Source organism: Branchiostoma belcheri, unplaced genomic scaffold (assembly GCF_001625305.1).
Source record: "Branchiostoma belcheri isolate BF01 breed outbred unplaced genomic scaffold, Haploidv18h27 scaffold32, whole genome shotgun sequence".
Lineage (NCBI taxonomy): Eukaryota > Metazoa > Chordata > Leptocardii > Amphioxiformes > Branchiostomatidae > Branchiostoma > Branchiostoma belcheri.
Genome location: NW_017803932.1, coordinates 681,561 through 699,540, shown reverse-complemented (window position 1 = coordinate 699,540; position 17,980 = coordinate 681,561). Strand labels below are relative to the sequence as shown.

Sequence of the window (17,980 nt, the reverse complement as noted above, 5' to 3'; positions counted from 1 at the left end):
GCCGGCGAAATAACAAAAAACAGGCCAAGGCACCCCATGATAGCCGGACTGTTACAACATGAGCCATGAAGTTAACATACCAGACTGGTTTATGATAAAAACAATAGAACTTTTAATGAAAAAAATTGCACTGTTGCATTGCAAAACTTTAACAACTAGGAAGAAAGGGAATTTCTTCAACCGTTGGGACCAATATATGTCTTTCATTGAGCATTTTGAAGTTAATTTAGAACAATTAAATTTTTTTTTTGGAAATTAGAAATAAATGGACAGGGCGAATCCAAGAAACAACAAATTAAATTGGTGTGGCCTTATATTAAACTGGAATGAGACTCTGAGTCAGTAACAGCTTGTCTCTCCTTGTCTAAACCGGAGTCCATGTTTTAAAAAAATGGTGAATTTAAAGAGAGCTACCAATTCGGCATCAGTGATCTCAGATATACATGTATGTGCCCTTCAGATATCCAGGTGTTCACATTCTGAAGAAAACCTTGATAATACTGTTTTTAAGGTGGTCTTAGGGTACACGACCTGAATTATGAGAGTTGATGTTACATCTTTGCCGTGACCCAGTATCTGATAAATCTACATTGTGTTCGCGTATGTGATGCGCAGTGATGCAGCAATTGAGTGTTCTTTGTGCCTCATAGAAAACCTTGATGTGATTTGTCTACAGAGGGATCTGTAGGGCTGCCAGGATTTTACCATGGTCAATACTGATTGAATGAGGACAAATATATGACATCTTCTTGAGGATGCCTACACGTTTGACATACTTTTTTCTCATCGTGACTGGAAGAAGAATATATGAAGTAGAAAGACAGTTTTGTTTTTCATTTCTGTCCTATTTCATATATTGTTCTATCTTGTTATGATTGCATTAATCTCAAGGGAATGGGTTTGCAATAAATCTTTCCTATTTAATAAAATGGTGTGTATGGAACGTTTTGTCTCAGTAATTTACCTTCTATTGAATCTAACCAGCTCCCCCTTCGTATATGACATTGTCTACTGAGCCCTCAGTCCCGGCACCGTCCTCGTAGGTGGAATTTTCTACGAAACCCTCATCGTCCAGTTTGTCGAGGGTGTCTTCTGAAGACATGTTTGTCTGGAGGGAGCCGTGCGTGGAGCTGTGGCTGTCCTTTGTGTCTGTGAAGTCACCCAGCCAGATCTGCAGGGACAATATTAGTTTTTTTTTCTTTTCTAAACTTTATGTTTGAATCGAGTTGAATATACAACAACGAATATACCATGTGGTGTCCGAATTGTAAAATGTTAATGCTATTAAAATAGTACAATGGTGTAAAAGTCAACACGTTAATACATACCAAAATAGCTAGCAAGACATAATGCATGCCAAATTAAATACCAAGACAGAACTAACCACGTACGGCATCTACCTCTCTAATTGCATTAAAATGGATCACGGCTAAAGACTGACAAGAGAACGAGGCTTTTTTGTGTTTCATGAATTGGTTTCGTTTCATACTTTTTTTTCATTTTCTTGTTTGTGCTGTATAGGTTTAATAGTGGTTATTTGACGTGGCCAGAAGATGTTTAAATGTTCGTAAATAAAGCACTGAAATGCAAAAAAACACCAATATGGCGACAGGTACTGATGACGTCACAAATGATGACGTAAAGCCCATCAATTTTCTCACCTCTTGCTGCTGTGGAGCCCTTGCAGTTCGTCGGCTCTGTCTCTTCACCGTCTTCTGCCTTTTCTTCTTGGACCAGCAGGGGCATCGGACACCAAACCGGCGTTCTATCTCATCTTGAACCTAACAGTTTAGTAACAAAAAATAATTGTTAGTTACGTCGATATCATTTCCAACTGAATGCTACAAAATGATACACCATTGCAAAACTAGGCGGTGTTGTGAAATTCCTTTAATTGTTTTTAATAATAAATCAAAATATATTATAATATAGATATAGATATCTGTATTTCATCACTGGCAAATAAAAATTCAAACCTTACCATTTCGTTCAGCAGGCAGTGGAAAATGAAAATGAATAAACCCTGGAAGAGATTCAGAAAAGGAGTATCAAATCAAAATTGGCTTTAAACTTAAATTAGATATCGTCGTCACCATTATAAAAAAACCTCCCACCTATAGACTTCCCATAATAAGGAAGAGAACACTGATAATAGTTCAAAGAATACAACAGGTGCTGAATACTCAAGTAAGCAAAGTTAATTGAAAGCTCGAATTTGGTAACATGATGGTGTTGGTATATTATCGAGTGTTGTTGAAACATCACAGTAGGTAGCGAATCTTGGGGAGCGGACGCAATTGTACAAAGCAGACAATGAAAAATACACGTACACCAAGTAAACTGTGGACAGAATATGGACAAATGGTCTACTACATGTATGGTCTACAACATCCACCAATTTGACGAAAGCTAAAAGGCTGACACTCAGGCTAACATCACAGTACAGTTGCGTTGGCAAAAGTAGATGACATGAGACATTACATGATGAGTATTATCAATGATACGTACTTGGAGGGAGTTGATGACGGTGAAGACGTAGGCAAACACTAGGGTCTCGTTGCTGATGTACAGCACACCGAACACCCAGGTGAGACCCAAAATACACACCAGGGCCAGCGACACGCGGATCCAGAACCTGCAAATATTCAATAGCCTTCTCACAGTTCTGGGTAAGGTGAAATGTTAAGTCGCTCAGGATTAAACAATACCCACGTGGAAACGTCGCAAGCACATGTAGACAAAGAATTGTTTACAAATGAGAATTCTTCAACTTTGACCTTAGACCACAATACATGACAATAGCACACGCAAAATGTACATTAGTATGGAGCTGTGTGTAAGACAAATAACTAGAACGTTACCAATGACTCTTCTTCAAAGGAACCATAATTTGTTGTCAACATTCCTTTAAATTATATTGAGTGTATGTTATAAGCGCAGTTTTCCAGTCATGTAACATTTCAGTCTTCAATACTGTCATTTTTACAACTAAGTGATCCTAAGTAAGTGATGAAATAGGAAGTAACATTACTTGAACTCCATTCCCTGTTCTGATTGGTTGGATCTGTCGTGGGCTTTCTGTGTGTAGATCACCCTCATAGTCATGGCCAGGAACCCTATGTTTACCTGGAGAAGCAGACACAGGGAAACATCAAAAGGTGTTTATATATCTATATCTCTATATATCCTTATCTGTATCTGTACCTATCTACAGTATCTATATATATACAAAGAGAGGTAGAGACAAAGAAAAGGCAGAGAAGAAAAACAGGGGGAAGAGAGGAGAGAGAGATGGACTTTGAAATTTGGTCCATCTATACATGTAAATGTACATCAAAGGGGAGAAAAGGCAACTGTCAAGCTGCACTAAAAAGGTACGACGTCAAACGGATGCTACACTACACATTTCATGAAATGCTCCAAGTTCTCTCACAGTTTCTAAAAGGCTGTACATTTGTGATATAGGATATGACCCGTATCAAGATGTATCGACGTACTTATCTTCAATCTGGCATTATTACCCGATATGTATTAAACCATGTCCATAACGACTAAATTTGAATTAAATCAAGACAAGCAGATGCCATATCATGATTGTTTCAGAGCTGAGGAAAGGATGATATTTACCAAAACCACGATCAGCATGGGACCCACGAAGCTCCAGATGAAGTAGCTGTTCACTGATAACCAGCAGCTGCAAAGTGATAAAACATATTTATGATTTTCACATCAGTCACTGGCAGTCAGTGTTTCGTAACTCAATAGCAACAATATTGCTAATGTCTTGGACTAGAACTGTACCACTGTGTTCATAAAACAACGTTAAAGACGTCAGGACAGTATCTAAGGAAGCCATAACGAAACATAAAAATATCATTTCGTACCCTTGGGATATTTTCTGTAGGTATATCCTTGTCCACCAAACAACCAAGAAAATGACAAGGGACTAGGCAGGTAGGTAGGTATATATGATAAGGGAATACATTACTATGTGTCTGTGCCGTAACCATCAAAGTATCCATCATCGTCATCGTCCTTCTCATCGGGCTCTTTTTTATTGACATCAACAAAGTAATTGTAGGTAACTGAAATGGCTACCACCAGTGCTGGTGCGCCTGACAAAAATATGAAAATATATATAGAAACATACTGATTGGTCCGGCGACTATGTTCAGTAGATAGGTGATAGTAATAATTGTACATAACAAAACAAAATGGTCACAGATGTATATCCAATAATTATGAACACGGTCTAGGAGTATCGTTTTGCTTGTGGATGTGTTATGAAATTTTATCAATATTAATGTTGTCATTCAGAAAATATAATTATTATCAATGAATAAGAAAGTGGTGTTAGATATCCATAGACACCGTATCACATTGATGTCATATTTCAGTAAAGCTATAAGAGACCAAACCTGTCTTACCATATCCGACCAGGTGATAGTAGATCAGCCTGTTCATTTTTAAGTTGAAGACCTTGACCAGTAAGACGTACAGCTCCACTCCTTCTACACACATCCAGGTGAACACGGCCAGGAACAGGTAGTGAAGCACGATGGCGATCACCTCACAAACAACCTGTGAAGTAACAATAGAGGGAAATGTAGTTGGGTATGTGGTAGCTATACTGTCACATACAAGCTGTGCAGAAACAATAGAGGGACATGTAGTTGGTTATGTGGTAGCTTTACTGGCAGAGTAATAGGATGTAACATTACATGCGGGAAATATATCGTAACTATTCTGCAAGTATTGCACGATAGATGTGGTGTAAAATACATTTCATTTCAACATATGACCGAAAATAAACTAAAGCTATTCAAAACAGTTTCCACAATCTCCCCGAGCTTTTACCATGCTTGTAAAACATGGGACATGTCATTAGACACTGTCTTCAAAGAGGTCAAATACCACAATAATGAATGGTAGAAATATTAAGGTTAAGCATCACATTTATGCACTATTAGTAGATTCACTGTTCCCGTGTGATTAGCCTCTGGGCACTAGTTTACAGATGAGTAAAGTTTCTGTACCGCGTTTTCTGTTTTGTCTACTGCAGCCAGGAAGACTACTTCAGCGACCAGCAGACAGATACACAGGTTTGCATGGATGATGGTTCTGGTGCAGCGGACTCGTCTGAAACAAGATGGCGGATACCAGAAACATGACCAATGCGATTCTAGTTGATATTGTTGCTACTGGTTTATAACTTTATAGCAACAATTGCTGTATGAATTTTTACAAGTACAAACGACAATTTAGAAAAGGTCTCACCTAAACCCAAGAAAGACGCAAATGCAGAAGAAGAGACACACGATGGAGATGATACAGCCGATGTAGGTGATCACACTCAGGGCGAATGAATGCTGAAAATATCATCAACAACTTATTTAGTTTCACCACGGAGTCGAGGATATTCGTTGCTTTGTGATCAAACCCAAAGGGTGCTTAAACTGAAGAGGAACACTAGAAAGGTTCCATGAATGATAGTTTGGTAACAATCTAAGACAGTAATTTCCTTATTTGACACACCTGTTCTCCTATCGTACTGTGCTGTCCTGTCGTGTCCACCAGAATAGCGAAGCTTGTGAGATGGTTGCACTCACAGATCGTGTGGGTTGTGTTTGTCGTAGCCGTAGTACAACCCTCACCCGACCAATTGCTGCAACCATAATGGTATACGTAGTAGCAATAAGGCCAACGTCACATCGGCATCATATGTTACATAAATGTCATTATATAAAACAGTAATTAGAATGACATTAGTCAAATCTTATTCATGTTTACCAGTACGAAGCAACACTAACGATAATAGACACACTCACCCGTGGAAGACGTCCCAGAAAACACATTGTGTCGAACCGTTGAATGTCTGCAAGAGAAATGTGATCATACTGCATAGTTTTTCTACTTTTCAACTTCCCATTCAAATTTAGACATTTTTGTGATAAGATATAATAAATCATATATTGATATATATATAATGAATCAATACTATGATGTAAGTGATCATGGTGAATAGGGAAGAAGTACCTGCTCGGTATGCTCCAAAACGATGGTAACATTACCATCGATACTGGGTCCAGTGGTAGAGTTTCCGTTTACTAGTGTAGTGTTTACTAGGGTTGCCGAAATGATCCTGGAGTTGACGGTCCTGTTCACTGACTTGGGTTTGAAATACTGTCCAACATTTTTGTACATTGCAGAGATGACATGATGTTGTGTTCTCGGCAGGGTGATTCCGTCTTTTACATCGGCCCAAAAAGACGAATTACCAAGATCCGGAAAGGTGGCTGGTCCCGTAGTGCCATTCTTGATTGCCATCACTGTGTGTAAACATTAGACACAAAATGATTTCATCTTTGGCAGAGATATATTGTGCTAACAGGACCTTGTATGATTGTGCATTATCATGATATTGACTGGATCATGAGGCTGTTATAAGAGTAGTATGATTTGTTCTCGTACATAATAACTGCAACATTTGCATCTCTGTCTCTGTCTGTCTGTCTGTCTGTCTGACTGTCTGTCTGTCTGTCTCTGACTGACTGACTGTCTGTCTCTGTCTCTCTATCTCTCTCTCCCATTTCGTTCTACAGAGGGTCTCATCGATCAAATGTACCTATATTTTCCTCAGAGATCCAGTGGGATTCATTCGGCACAGTCCTGGCCAAAAGTATACCTGCCCTCTCTGAACTATCTACTAGTAGAATTCCTGATGCCTCTTCAGACCAGGGGTCCTATAGGTTATAAGACACACAAAAAAAACTTTGAGAAGATAACACTTCTTTGACACTAATAGTGAAAATAAGAAATGCAGGTGAAAAGCGACAAATGTCCAAAATCATCAGTTACAAGTACGTACCTCTGAAATGTTTTTCCACGATAAGTTAGTGTGGTTTCTCAACAGAGCACTTCCACATGCTATCATTGCCTGTAGAGAAATTGCCAGATATATAATATGTCATTATGACGATAATGAAGGTAGATAGTCGTAATAACGTACATTAATTGACATTAATGTCTCTCGACGAGCACTAACCTTTGCAAAACCAACGGCCTGTTCTCTCGTTATTTCTTGAGACTCGTTGTTCAATCGACGTTCTTGAGCCTCCACCAGACTCCGGAGTAGCCCAATACTTCTTCTGACGTGACGTCCTAATATGTTCATGTCTGCTTCAACCAGACTTTCTGCTAAATCAGAAATGATGTCCGCTGGATTAGCTCCTTTCTTAAGCTGAAACATAATACAAGTGAACAATACTTACATACATGCATTGATAGTTCTACCGGGTTTTGGAACGACTGGTTGACGTTCTTTGTCCCAAACCATGATATAACCACCGGTGACTGTCTGTCACCTTCCTCATGGGAATTTTGACTGGGTTAAGAAGGCTGTATGGACCAGAAAATCTACCCCCCGTTAATAATAACCATGATAAGGGGTCCAAACTCAGTCTCGTTTGGGACTGCATTCTTTCCAATGCAGCAGCGACACCTACATGTAGCAACAGTATGAAGTGAACCAGTCAGAATTGTTGCCCTGAGGAAGGAGGCAGAACTCGTTGTCCTGTATACTGGTTGTGTACATTGCACTTTTGGGATTAACGGGTAAATATGATCTTGTAGTGGGAAGGTAACAATGCTTTTTGTCACAGTAACTGTTGTTTCTTGCATTGAACGTGGCTTCAACGTAAAGGAGGTGTTTGCTTTGGAAATGTTAACAGTAATGTTTAAAGGCCATGAAGCAAAATATAAAAGGAACTTTATCACAGTTTATCTTTACCCAGATAACGTGCGTTTTGTTTACCTCATTTTCAAGCTGTTGGACCCTCTGTGATGTACACTGAATCATGCATACGCTTCGTTTGCCGTTTCCTGTGCAGTTGCAGCGGGGGATGACTGAAAACAGCAAATCAATTTCAAGTTTGGAGACGAAGCAGTTAAGTACGGCTGTGTGCCAACATTGACCAAAATTACCATCCATTCATAATAGATAGTTAGAATATTAAGTAGTCAGTAGTATCCTATCATTTTAGTATCAACTTTGATATGCATTATATGTAATTATGTATATATCTGTATCCTACCTAATTATTGTATATAACCTAACGAAAAGACACATGATATATGAATCACAGCTCCTAACAAAAATATTGATTGACCCAAACGTTTTAAGCATCCGATACTAAGTGTGGGTACGTACAAATGTTAAAACCGTACCTTTAGTGCGTTCACAGGCCTGCTTCAGTTTACTTGTATTGATGCGTCTACAGTTTGTTCTTGGGTTTGCCATCCCCTGTATTGTTGGGTTTGCCATTCCCTGTATTGTTGGGTTTGCCATCCCCTGTATTGTTGGGTTTGCCGTCCTCTGTGTTGTTGGGTTTGCCATTCCCTGCATTGTTGGGTTTGCCATTCCCTGTATTGTTGGGTTTGCCATTGCCTGTATTGTTGGGTTTGCCATTCCCTGCATTGTTGGGTTTGCCATTGCCTGTATTGTTGGGTTTGCCATTGCCTGTATTGTTGGGTTTGCCATTCCCTGCATTGTTGGGTTTGCCATTCCCTGCATTGTTGGGTTTGCCGTTCCCTGTATTGTTGGGTTTGCCATTCCCTGCATTGTTGGGTTTGCCATTGCCTGCATTGTTGGATTTGCTGAAGTGGACATGTTATTTATTGGAAGAAATGACATGTAAGTCATTTAAAGAACTGTCAATATAATAGAAGAAATAGAGGAAATACACACACACACACACACACACACACATTTAAATGATGGAACTTCATAGTGATATTCATTTTATTTACAAGTGATGGGTATTTTAGATATGCATGTAAATTTTGTAATCATTGATACCTAATGATACATTTATTAGGCAAAGGTATTAGGTCGTTGAATTTTTGTATCTTTCCATGAACTTCTGGATCATTTGCCGTTGGGATTTATCGTAAAAATAAAGTCATCAGTGGGCTTGTTTCCTGGTCCAATGTTTCCGGTGTGATTTTTTTGTCATAACCAGTACGTAGCTACAAACTAAACATATGACCACAACAGCAGCCGTCTGAAATTAAACAGGTGTTGTCATTTTCAAGTTGAACAAAAAACAGGTCTGTTAGTGAATCTTGTTATTTTGTCACTCTCTTCCAGGCTTGGTCTAGGTTTAGTTAAAGGTTAAAAAAGTTACCTGCTGCCTTTCGTGCTTTATCGGAGCGCAAGCAAACCCCGTACGATAGCTTGCTTACCGAAACTACTGTTTGCACATTCTGAAAGAGAAGCTTGATGATGTCCCACTTTCTGTACACGCAGATTCAAATCATGGTGACGTCACCAGATCTGACGAGTTACTCAGTGAGGTTATAGCCCGAGGCATACTTTCCAACACAGAACCTGAATTGTCACACCCGCTATTAGTTTGGCCTATGACTTATGACTTGTTTTTTTAGAGGGCTGGGCAAGGGAACTTTAAGATTTACTTTCAGCAATGTATTTTACAAATGAGTGATGAGTACTAAAGTTACCGTACTTGTTCAAGCATATTCAAGCTAGGGATGTCCTACATCTGTGAATCTCATCAATGTATGTGTCATGTACATTATTGATGTAACAGAAGTTATACATATATTAAACGAATTTGGGGGTCAACTCTGATGAACCTCCGACCAAATATTAGTCCTGAATATTGAGTCGTTAGTCAGGGAAACTTTGTAGAAATCGCCGTACGTGGCCTATAACTATTGATTACGTCATCATAACGTCATAATGATTTGCTACATTGATTATCGTCTTGCAATTAGGTACTTGGAGGGAAAAAGTCGATCCACACTTAGCTCTACATGTACGTACACGTACTATTTTTGATACATCCCAAAAATCCATCATCCTTGCCCTGTTACTACCTTAAGCGCTGTCATTGTTTCTCGCCCTTTCCACATACATTAGCTAATGAGTAATAGACAAAGTTTTGTGTTAGAATTTTCGCTCTCATACTTTGTAATACAAATCAGCCTAGGTTAGAATAGTTATGGACAACTGTTTGAAAATGACCATACCGGTATCAGTTGCTGAGCTGGCGTCTGAACTACCGCCAGTTCGTCTTCTTCGTCTTCTTAAGCTTCTTGCAGACCTTGGTTGGTGTTTAGTTGTTACGATGTTAAAACAGGAGAGGCAGTACACGAGTACTGCAACCTTGATGAGGTTGGCATGTAATGTTGTCATGTTGAACCCGATCCGGTGTTGCCTGTTGACGTTGTGTTAAACCCCGCAAGTCGAATAATGTCGTAAATTTCTCCACAAAGAAATGTTAAACTGCTGCAGCTTCTTCTGTTTAGGTAATAGACTAAAACCCACAAACTTTGATAGCGTCTGTGTAGAGCTTTCAAGAATGGAAGTTCTCAATGAGGAAGTTCCTCTCCTGTTTTCTCACGTATATTATGCACAGCTCGCGTCATCGTGACGTGTCTCACCCGTCCAACCACATATATCTTTCTCTTTAACCCTGAACAATTGACCTTTCTGTCCGAGTCATCTCAAAACCGTCAACACTCACTAAAGAGAGTGAGACAGCAGAAAAGTAGCAACAAACAGCTCTGTGATTTTTAATGTATGTCGTGCGTGCATATTTTTACTAGTACCGGGGAGAGGGGCGATTTCTTTGCATTTTATGTGCTGTTTATAATATACGACGACAAGGCCAAACATTTGCTGTTAAAACAAACGGAAAACTCTATCATAGCTGATTATGTATGGACGATGAAAAGGGGGAAATAATATCAAGATGATGTTCATTTTCAGATGAAGAATATTTACCTTTAACAATGTTTGCAACATAAAACTATATCATCTCTGCTAATTTGACATGACAATTGACAATTATGGCTGTCAAAGTTAGTAGTAATTCGTATGCATAATTCTGAATGTACATTCTGGGTCTTTGACTACTAGTGAAAATAGCACAAATATTTCAATATGTAATGGAAATTGTCAACTAAATAAAATTAATGAAAACTGAAACAAAGATGGCAAACATACCTCACTTCACAATGTACATATTTAGTTAACCTTAATACACAGGCCTCAAAATTAACTTTTCTTGACAAAAACTACATTGTAGTACACAAGGATTTTCATTAAATATCATTTCACCGTGCAACTTTTAAAAAATCATCAATCTTTAAACATACTACTGAACTGAAAGCTTGAAGAGTAAAAGTAAAAAAATTGTCTAATAGACAAAATGTTTGTACAATAAAGAAGTGCAGTCACTGTGGTATTAGTTTACTATTCTAACATTCACAGTTTCACTCATGACATCAAAACATTTACAACATGACCTGCATCAAATAGCAACATTATAGCAGCTTTGTTTGTACTGCATTTCATAACTGGGTTGAGACTCAGTAACCAATTCAATCAATGTTCCAAGAGATATTTGCACTTCAGACATCCAGGTGTTTAACACGTTCTTGAGAAAACCTTGATACCCATGTTTTTTAAGTGGTGGTCTTTGAGTAGAACTATGACGTATGAGTGTTTATATTACATTCTATACATTAAATAAAAAAATCTACGCCGTGATGCAGCAAGTCAGTGTTCTTTATGTCTCATAGAAAACCATGAGGTGACTTAGAAGGCTCTGAGTCCGTCCCTTTACTGAATGCAGGAAGTTCCTCATACTGTGGTCCCAAATCCTGGTACACGTTCTCCTGCCCCTCCAGGAGGGATGTATAATGGTTTGTCCCTGTGGGTTCTGCATACGGTAGCGGTGGCGCCGATGGGACTTGTCGATCCTGGGTGCCGTCTAACTGCGTGTAGACGTTGTCTGCATCTGGAGAGCTGTACAGGTTGTCCTGAGGCACCTGGTCGTAGGGTTGGTAGGGCTGGTAGGTTGCATCACGTTTTGGTGCAGAGGGAACAACTACATCGGTGTAGGCATACTCTGGTTGATTCTGGTGGAAAAAGAATACTTTAATATGCAGTTTTTTTTACATTCAAAACTATGCATGGACAAATAAAGGATAGGGGGAGGGATAAAAAAAACAGGGGGCAACAAATTTCATTATTTCTCACACTTTTGGTGTGTATACAGTAATGCCAATTTGCATAGCATGTTTATGGTTAATTACCATAGGTGTATATAGAGGGAGAGCTATCATTTCTTCTAACTCTGTTTTTAACCTTCCATCCTACTGAGGGTGCCATTTGCCACCAAATTTGAGGGAAGGCTGCAAGGACAAGGTTAATTCAGCTCTGATATTAAGTGAACAAAAGGTTTCACATAAATATAGTTACTACATGTAATAACAATTATCAATGAGCATTAAATATCCAAGAAAAGAGTAGCTCATCAGAACAGCAGACTTACCCCCTCGTAGATAGCGTTGTCCACACTGCCTCCTGTGTTATATCCCACATATGAAGCATTGTCCACATATCCTGTTGAATCTGAACTAATCCTGACATTCTGACTCAGAGGGGCTGATATGTGGACACGGTACCCTGGGTTTTGCAGTGTACTGACTGTTACCTAAGAAAGGAAAACACATGAAGTATAAATCTATTATAATGTATACTACTGACTCTTTAAGATTTGCAAACAATTCTAAAACCACAAATGAAATGCAGCTTACAGAGAATCATCTAAAATACATGTACATCTAAAATGTAGACATCATACTTTCAGCATTTTGACAATTATATATACTGTGTTGGAAAATTACCTGAGGGCCTCCTGATGAAGGTTTCCTACAAAAATAAGAACAAACATTTATACATTAAAATCAAAGGCACAAAACGTAAGAAATAGTCACAACAGTTTTGCTTACCTTATTTATCATTACCTAATAAATCAGCAACTGATGCAGCATCAGTATAATCCCAAGGTATGAACAATTTCAAAACTAAGGTGTTCAACACAGTCTTGACAAGGCCTTTATTCTAAGAGTGATGAGAGTTGCCGTTATACCTATCACGAGCAAAGCAAAATTTTCTAAACACTAAATCTCACAATGTAAAGAACTGACACATACCCTGTGTTCTGTTTATGTTTCCTTCTCCAGAAGAAGACAAACCCTCCCAGTAAGGCCAGGACAGCGATGACAGCCACTGCCACGCCACCTGCTACAGCTGCTGTGTTCCCCCCTCCTGCCCCGCTGTTCCTGCCTCTGTCACCTGGAACAGTGCACACTAACATGTTACAGCTGATTTGATCCCTAGTGTAATCTCAATCGTAAAACAGAATGAAATATCCCCTGATCATCTATTCAATGTCATACAAAAGAATTACAAGATTAGTTAATATAATACACATTGTACACACACATGTAAGATAATAAAAAGATGGAATTTCAATTTTCACAAGGTTTTCCAGGTACTGTATTAAGAGCTCTGGAATTTGCAATAAAAGCATTTAAAGAATGTGAGGAGAGTGTTTAGTACAGGTTCATGATAAAATACACAATATTTGCCATGTAGTATATTATACAGAGAAATGTACAGCAATAATTATGATTGAAATTTGCATGTATGTCGCCAGTCTTTTACTGGGAATTTTTTCTGGTCAGAAAAACATATACAAGAAAGAACATAATCATTATTTATACCATTTCCTGAAGTAGTGTTTGCATGTGTTGTCTCTGACCCAGGTGCTGTAGTGATGCCTGACCCATGTGTTGTAGTGACACCTGCCTCAGGTGCAATAGCTGGTTAAAGCACAGAATAAAGTTAGACAGGCATACAATGTAATAAAAGTTACAACAACAACAACAAGGCTGTATGACAGTAAATTGACATTGAAAGTAGATAGCACAAACTACTGCTAAGGTTTTTAAAAGACTCTACACATGACGAGTGTGATTACTATGCAGATTGAAAGAAAAAAAAGTTAAACACTCCAGCAAAAAATATAAGAATAGAATTTACAAGCATGCACAGTAAAAATTACATTTACATAGTGTAAAGAAGACATCATTCACAGCAAACGTATAAATAAATAATGTACACGTTTTAACAAACAACACAGAGTATGGTCCATTCAACATGTAATACGGATCTTCATGCAGACTTTCAAAGAATTCCAGAGATTTACAGATCAAAGGACTTACTGTGTTGGTCCCTCTGTGTAGTGGTAACTCTGCCCGAGGGTGTGGTCACTGTGTATGGAGTACAGCCTGGTCCTGGTGTGTCTGAAACACACAAGTATCAATAACATGTGGCACACCATGTCATTTTGAATGGTTAAAGATAGCCCAGCAATTCAGCCCAGGGATAAGTATTCAAATTAAAGTAGAGCCATATGAAAAGAAGGGATTTTGCAGCATGTAAACATGCTGAAACCTGTAATTCATTTTGAAACTGTAATTTGTTTCAAAGATATAGTTACACATTTTTTTTACAACAATAATAGTAAGTTACATAGGTAAAAAGACATTTCTACATATACCCACTGATGCATGTACATGATTTATAATTGCCAGGAAAACTGTACTCAGTGTCTGGTGAAACAAAACCTTAATCCATTGTGGCCATTTCCAAATACATTAATTTTGTACTTAGAAGTCACATTACATGTATCTTCCCCTCCACCCAAGCATTAAGCATCTTGTCTATAGTGGTCTCTATATGGTCACCCCTGTCTGCTGTTACCATTTTGGTCAAGTCTATTAAGTGGTCACTAAATACAGGTTTGATTGACCTTTGACCACTTGTTAGACAAGAATAGCACTGAGATATTTAAGACAACTGTTACATTATATAAATGCAGAACACAGTCTACCAGCATGTAACACTTACAGAGATGAGTTCCTTCTGTCTTGAAGCGGAGACACTGTGACTCGGTGTACTGTCTGTTGCCCCACCTGCGACGTGTACAGGTGATGTCCAGGTGGATGACCAGTCCTGCTAGTCGTGTGACATCATAGGAAACATCCCACTGGAACAAACAACAAACAAATCAGCTTCCTGTTGACACACTAGTTGGCGCAAAACAGTAAATCAAACTTTTGTTGTCACAAAAGTTGATCTTTCACCATTAGGCCTAGGTAGTTTTTTTTTTCTTTGGAAAATTCTAGATTAACAAAGGAGGTTTGAAATCAGAATGTTTCAACTGGATGGTGCTGAGAGTAAAATTAAATTGAAAACCCAGGCATTACATAGTTTAATTCTATACTGTAACATCACTTCCTTTGGGAACACATAGGAAGTTAGACAACACAGCTTCCTGTGACACTTTTGACTTAATTACTGCAGGATATTTTACTTAAAATTCTTTTGAAACTGGTGGTAAACATATAACGTTACACATGGTAGCCTTTCTTCTTAATATATATATAGATAACCTCTTGCTTTAGTGTGATGTTCGACTTCCAAAAATGTGACAGCAGAAAATGTGGTTATTAAGGGTACTGATTCCTATAACCTCAACTGTCATACCTGCTGGGTACCCCATAGACCCATATTAAAAAATTGTTATCAAGGCCTCAAGAATGTTTTAAATATCTGTGTGCCTACCTTGGGGATTACAAATGCTGCCTGGTGGAATTATGAGAGCCGATTTTACACTTACCGAGACAAACCAATGTCTCTGACAGGTTCTCTTTCTGCCATATTCTTCATAATCCAAGACAAAAACGTCATCCGGGATGTCTCTGCCAAGACACGACAGATCCTTCCACTCTCCGTCCTGCAGGTATGTCTGTGAGGTGACATCGCAGGACCAGCTGACGGAGCAGGAGTTCGGAGTGACCCCTGAGCCTGGCCAGTCGTCTTCCTCCCCCCAGTCTATCCGGCCAGTTTGACCGTCGCTAGGTGTGACCATGTACAGGGTCTGCCCTTCATCTTCAAATTTCCATTCACAATCTGGAGTAAGTCAAATATAATGATTACTTCTTTCCATCAAGTCTTTTACTTGTCTGTCTGTGTGTGTACGTGTGTTCTGTGTGTGTGTGCTTTGTGTGTGCGTTTCTGCAATTTCCAATATACAAAGTGATACATTTCTGTCTTTGGTACTAATAAGGATCACAAAGCACCATGTGTACAAAAAGTGAAGTCCGTCATCTCTTATTTGCTACCTAAAATGTTCTGATATTTAATGTTTTCTACCATTTGCTTTTGTTCGTTTGTTTTGACCATATATGCTTATCAACCTAGATCAGCATTCTGGACATGTCAACTAGTTAATTATGCAGTTCAATCAAGATAAAGCCTTCCTAACCAGAAAAGGATATTAATTTAATGATAATAATAGTACTTGTTGAAGACAATTAAATCAACCTACTCCCAACAAACATGAATTCGGCAGAGTTACCTGAATCTGCGGGAACATTTGTACAGGAGTCCTCGTCAGACAGGTAGGTGTTGAACCAGGTGTAACACTGGCACATGCACACCTGTCTGCCACCTGCCTCTCTCCAGGTGAGGCGGTTAGCACGTCTCTCGGTACAGTAACCGTTCCATGCCGCCGTACAGGCGTACACCGTTCTCTCGGTAAAGATGTCGCCTTCGCCGGTCCTTGTCATGTTAAGAACCGGAGTCCAATCTCCTTCTGTCCGTAAGATAATTTGAAACAGCACGATAACCAGAAAAGCGTCCTTCATGATTTTTCACACCAGCGTAACCTACTTGTGGGCAAAAATACGGTTACTTCAATCACAGCTTTAGAACTGAAGCTATAACGTTTTCGCTAACAGTCGTCTTTCACAACTTGGTGGTGTCTGAGACTTATCCTTGCTGGCAGACTTAAAAGAGTTGTTATTGTTGCCAAAAGAATGTTAAACCCAGCTCTGACGTCACAGGTCTGGTGTTGTCACCGACACGCCGGCGGTCATCCGGGTCAGCAAACTCCAGCAAACTGACGTCTCAGGCGGGCAAACTTCCTTCCGGATCAAAAATTCCCGCGCAAACGTTGTTAATCTTTCTTCAAATTCACAGAGATGCGCAAATACTAGTTCACGAGGAAGTCAGTTCGGTATTTGAAGCGAATTTCTTGTGTAGCTGCAAGCCGTACCAATGTGTGGCATCCGCGGCAACATGATCACCTTGATGCATATTCACAACAAAGAGGTATCGCCAGCTCAAATTTCCACAGAGCAGCCACGATGAACAGCCACGCTGCTATTGGTCAGGACACTGGACTGCTACTCATATGCTGCAGCAATACCTCAGTTTCGGTAGTATGGGGAGGGCTACCTGCGTCTTTCCCTCGATTTACCTGCAAAAACGTCAAATTTTACGTCTATATTCACTGCATTTGTGTTGCTCTTACCTCTGGGGACAAGGAAAAGCACAGTTCAGATCATATTTGAGGGGATTTAAGCTCTGAGGACCAGGTAACACTCCATATAGCTAACAGTTAACGTTAAAAATTATATCAAGGAGATTTGATTTTAACAATTTAAGCCTCCTTGAATATATTTGCATAACTTTTAGCCTTTTAGCTCTGGGGACCAGATAATGCACCTTATAAATAGTATAGAAACTCCTTGTATTAAACTAGGACTTCCTAGAACCTCCTTGTATTACTTAAAGCTGATATTTGTATGGCTTCTAGTACCTATGGGGACCAAATTTATTAACAGTAACGTTAAAATTTGGTTAACAATATTTGTGTGTCACCTTGTGTTTTATAAGTCTTGGGATAAGACACCGTACAGGTAATAATTGCGCGGCTCTTAGGTTTGGGGATCAGGTAAGGTACCGTACAGGTAATAATTGCGTGGCTCTTAGGTCTGGGGATCAGGTAAGGTACCGTACAGGTAATAATTGCGCGGCTCTTAGGTCTGGGGATCAGGTAAGGTACCGTACAGGTAATAATTGCGCGGCTCTTAGGTCTAGAGACCAGGTAAGGCACCATACAGGTAATAATTGCGTGGCTCTTAGGTCTGGGGACCAGGTAAGGTACCGTACAGGTAATAATTGCATGGCTCTTAGGTCTGGGGATCAGGTAAGGTACTGTGCAGGTAAAAATTGCGCGGCTCTTAGGTTAAA

General features: G+C 39.2%; 1 protein-coding gene across 1 annotated transcript; it reads right to left on the bottom strand.

Moving 5' to 3' along the window:
• Positions 1 to 930: 930 nt before the first annotated feature.
• On the bottom strand, positions 931 to 17,047 carry LOC109474782. The gene is made up of 26 exons (XM_019775144.1): positions 16,302 to 17,047; positions 15,561 to 15,853; positions 14,789 to 14,927; positions 14,101 to 14,181; positions 13,600 to 13,698; positions 13,027 to 13,168; positions 12,718 to 12,742; positions 12,363 to 12,524; positions 11,608 to 11,946; positions 10,051 to 10,249; positions 8,227 to 8,655; positions 7,814 to 7,905; positions 7,046 to 7,240; positions 6,869 to 6,937; positions 6,626 to 6,743; positions 6,037 to 6,329; positions 5,829 to 5,875; positions 5,536 to 5,665; positions 5,278 to 5,369; positions 5,037 to 5,139; positions 4,428 to 4,581; positions 3,989 to 4,115; positions 2,509 to 2,662; positions 1,982 to 2,023; positions 1,662 to 1,781; positions 931 to 1,171 (listed from the first exon to the last, which is right to left on the bottom strand). The coding sequence occupies exons 1-26, from the start codon at positions 16,588 to 16,590 to the stop codon at positions 977 to 979; spliced, it is 4,128 nt and encodes a 1,375-aa protein (XP_019630703.1). The 5' UTR covers positions 16,591 to 17,047; the 3' UTR covers positions 931 to 976.
• Between the last annotated feature and the right edge of the window lie 933 nt (positions 17,048 to 17,980).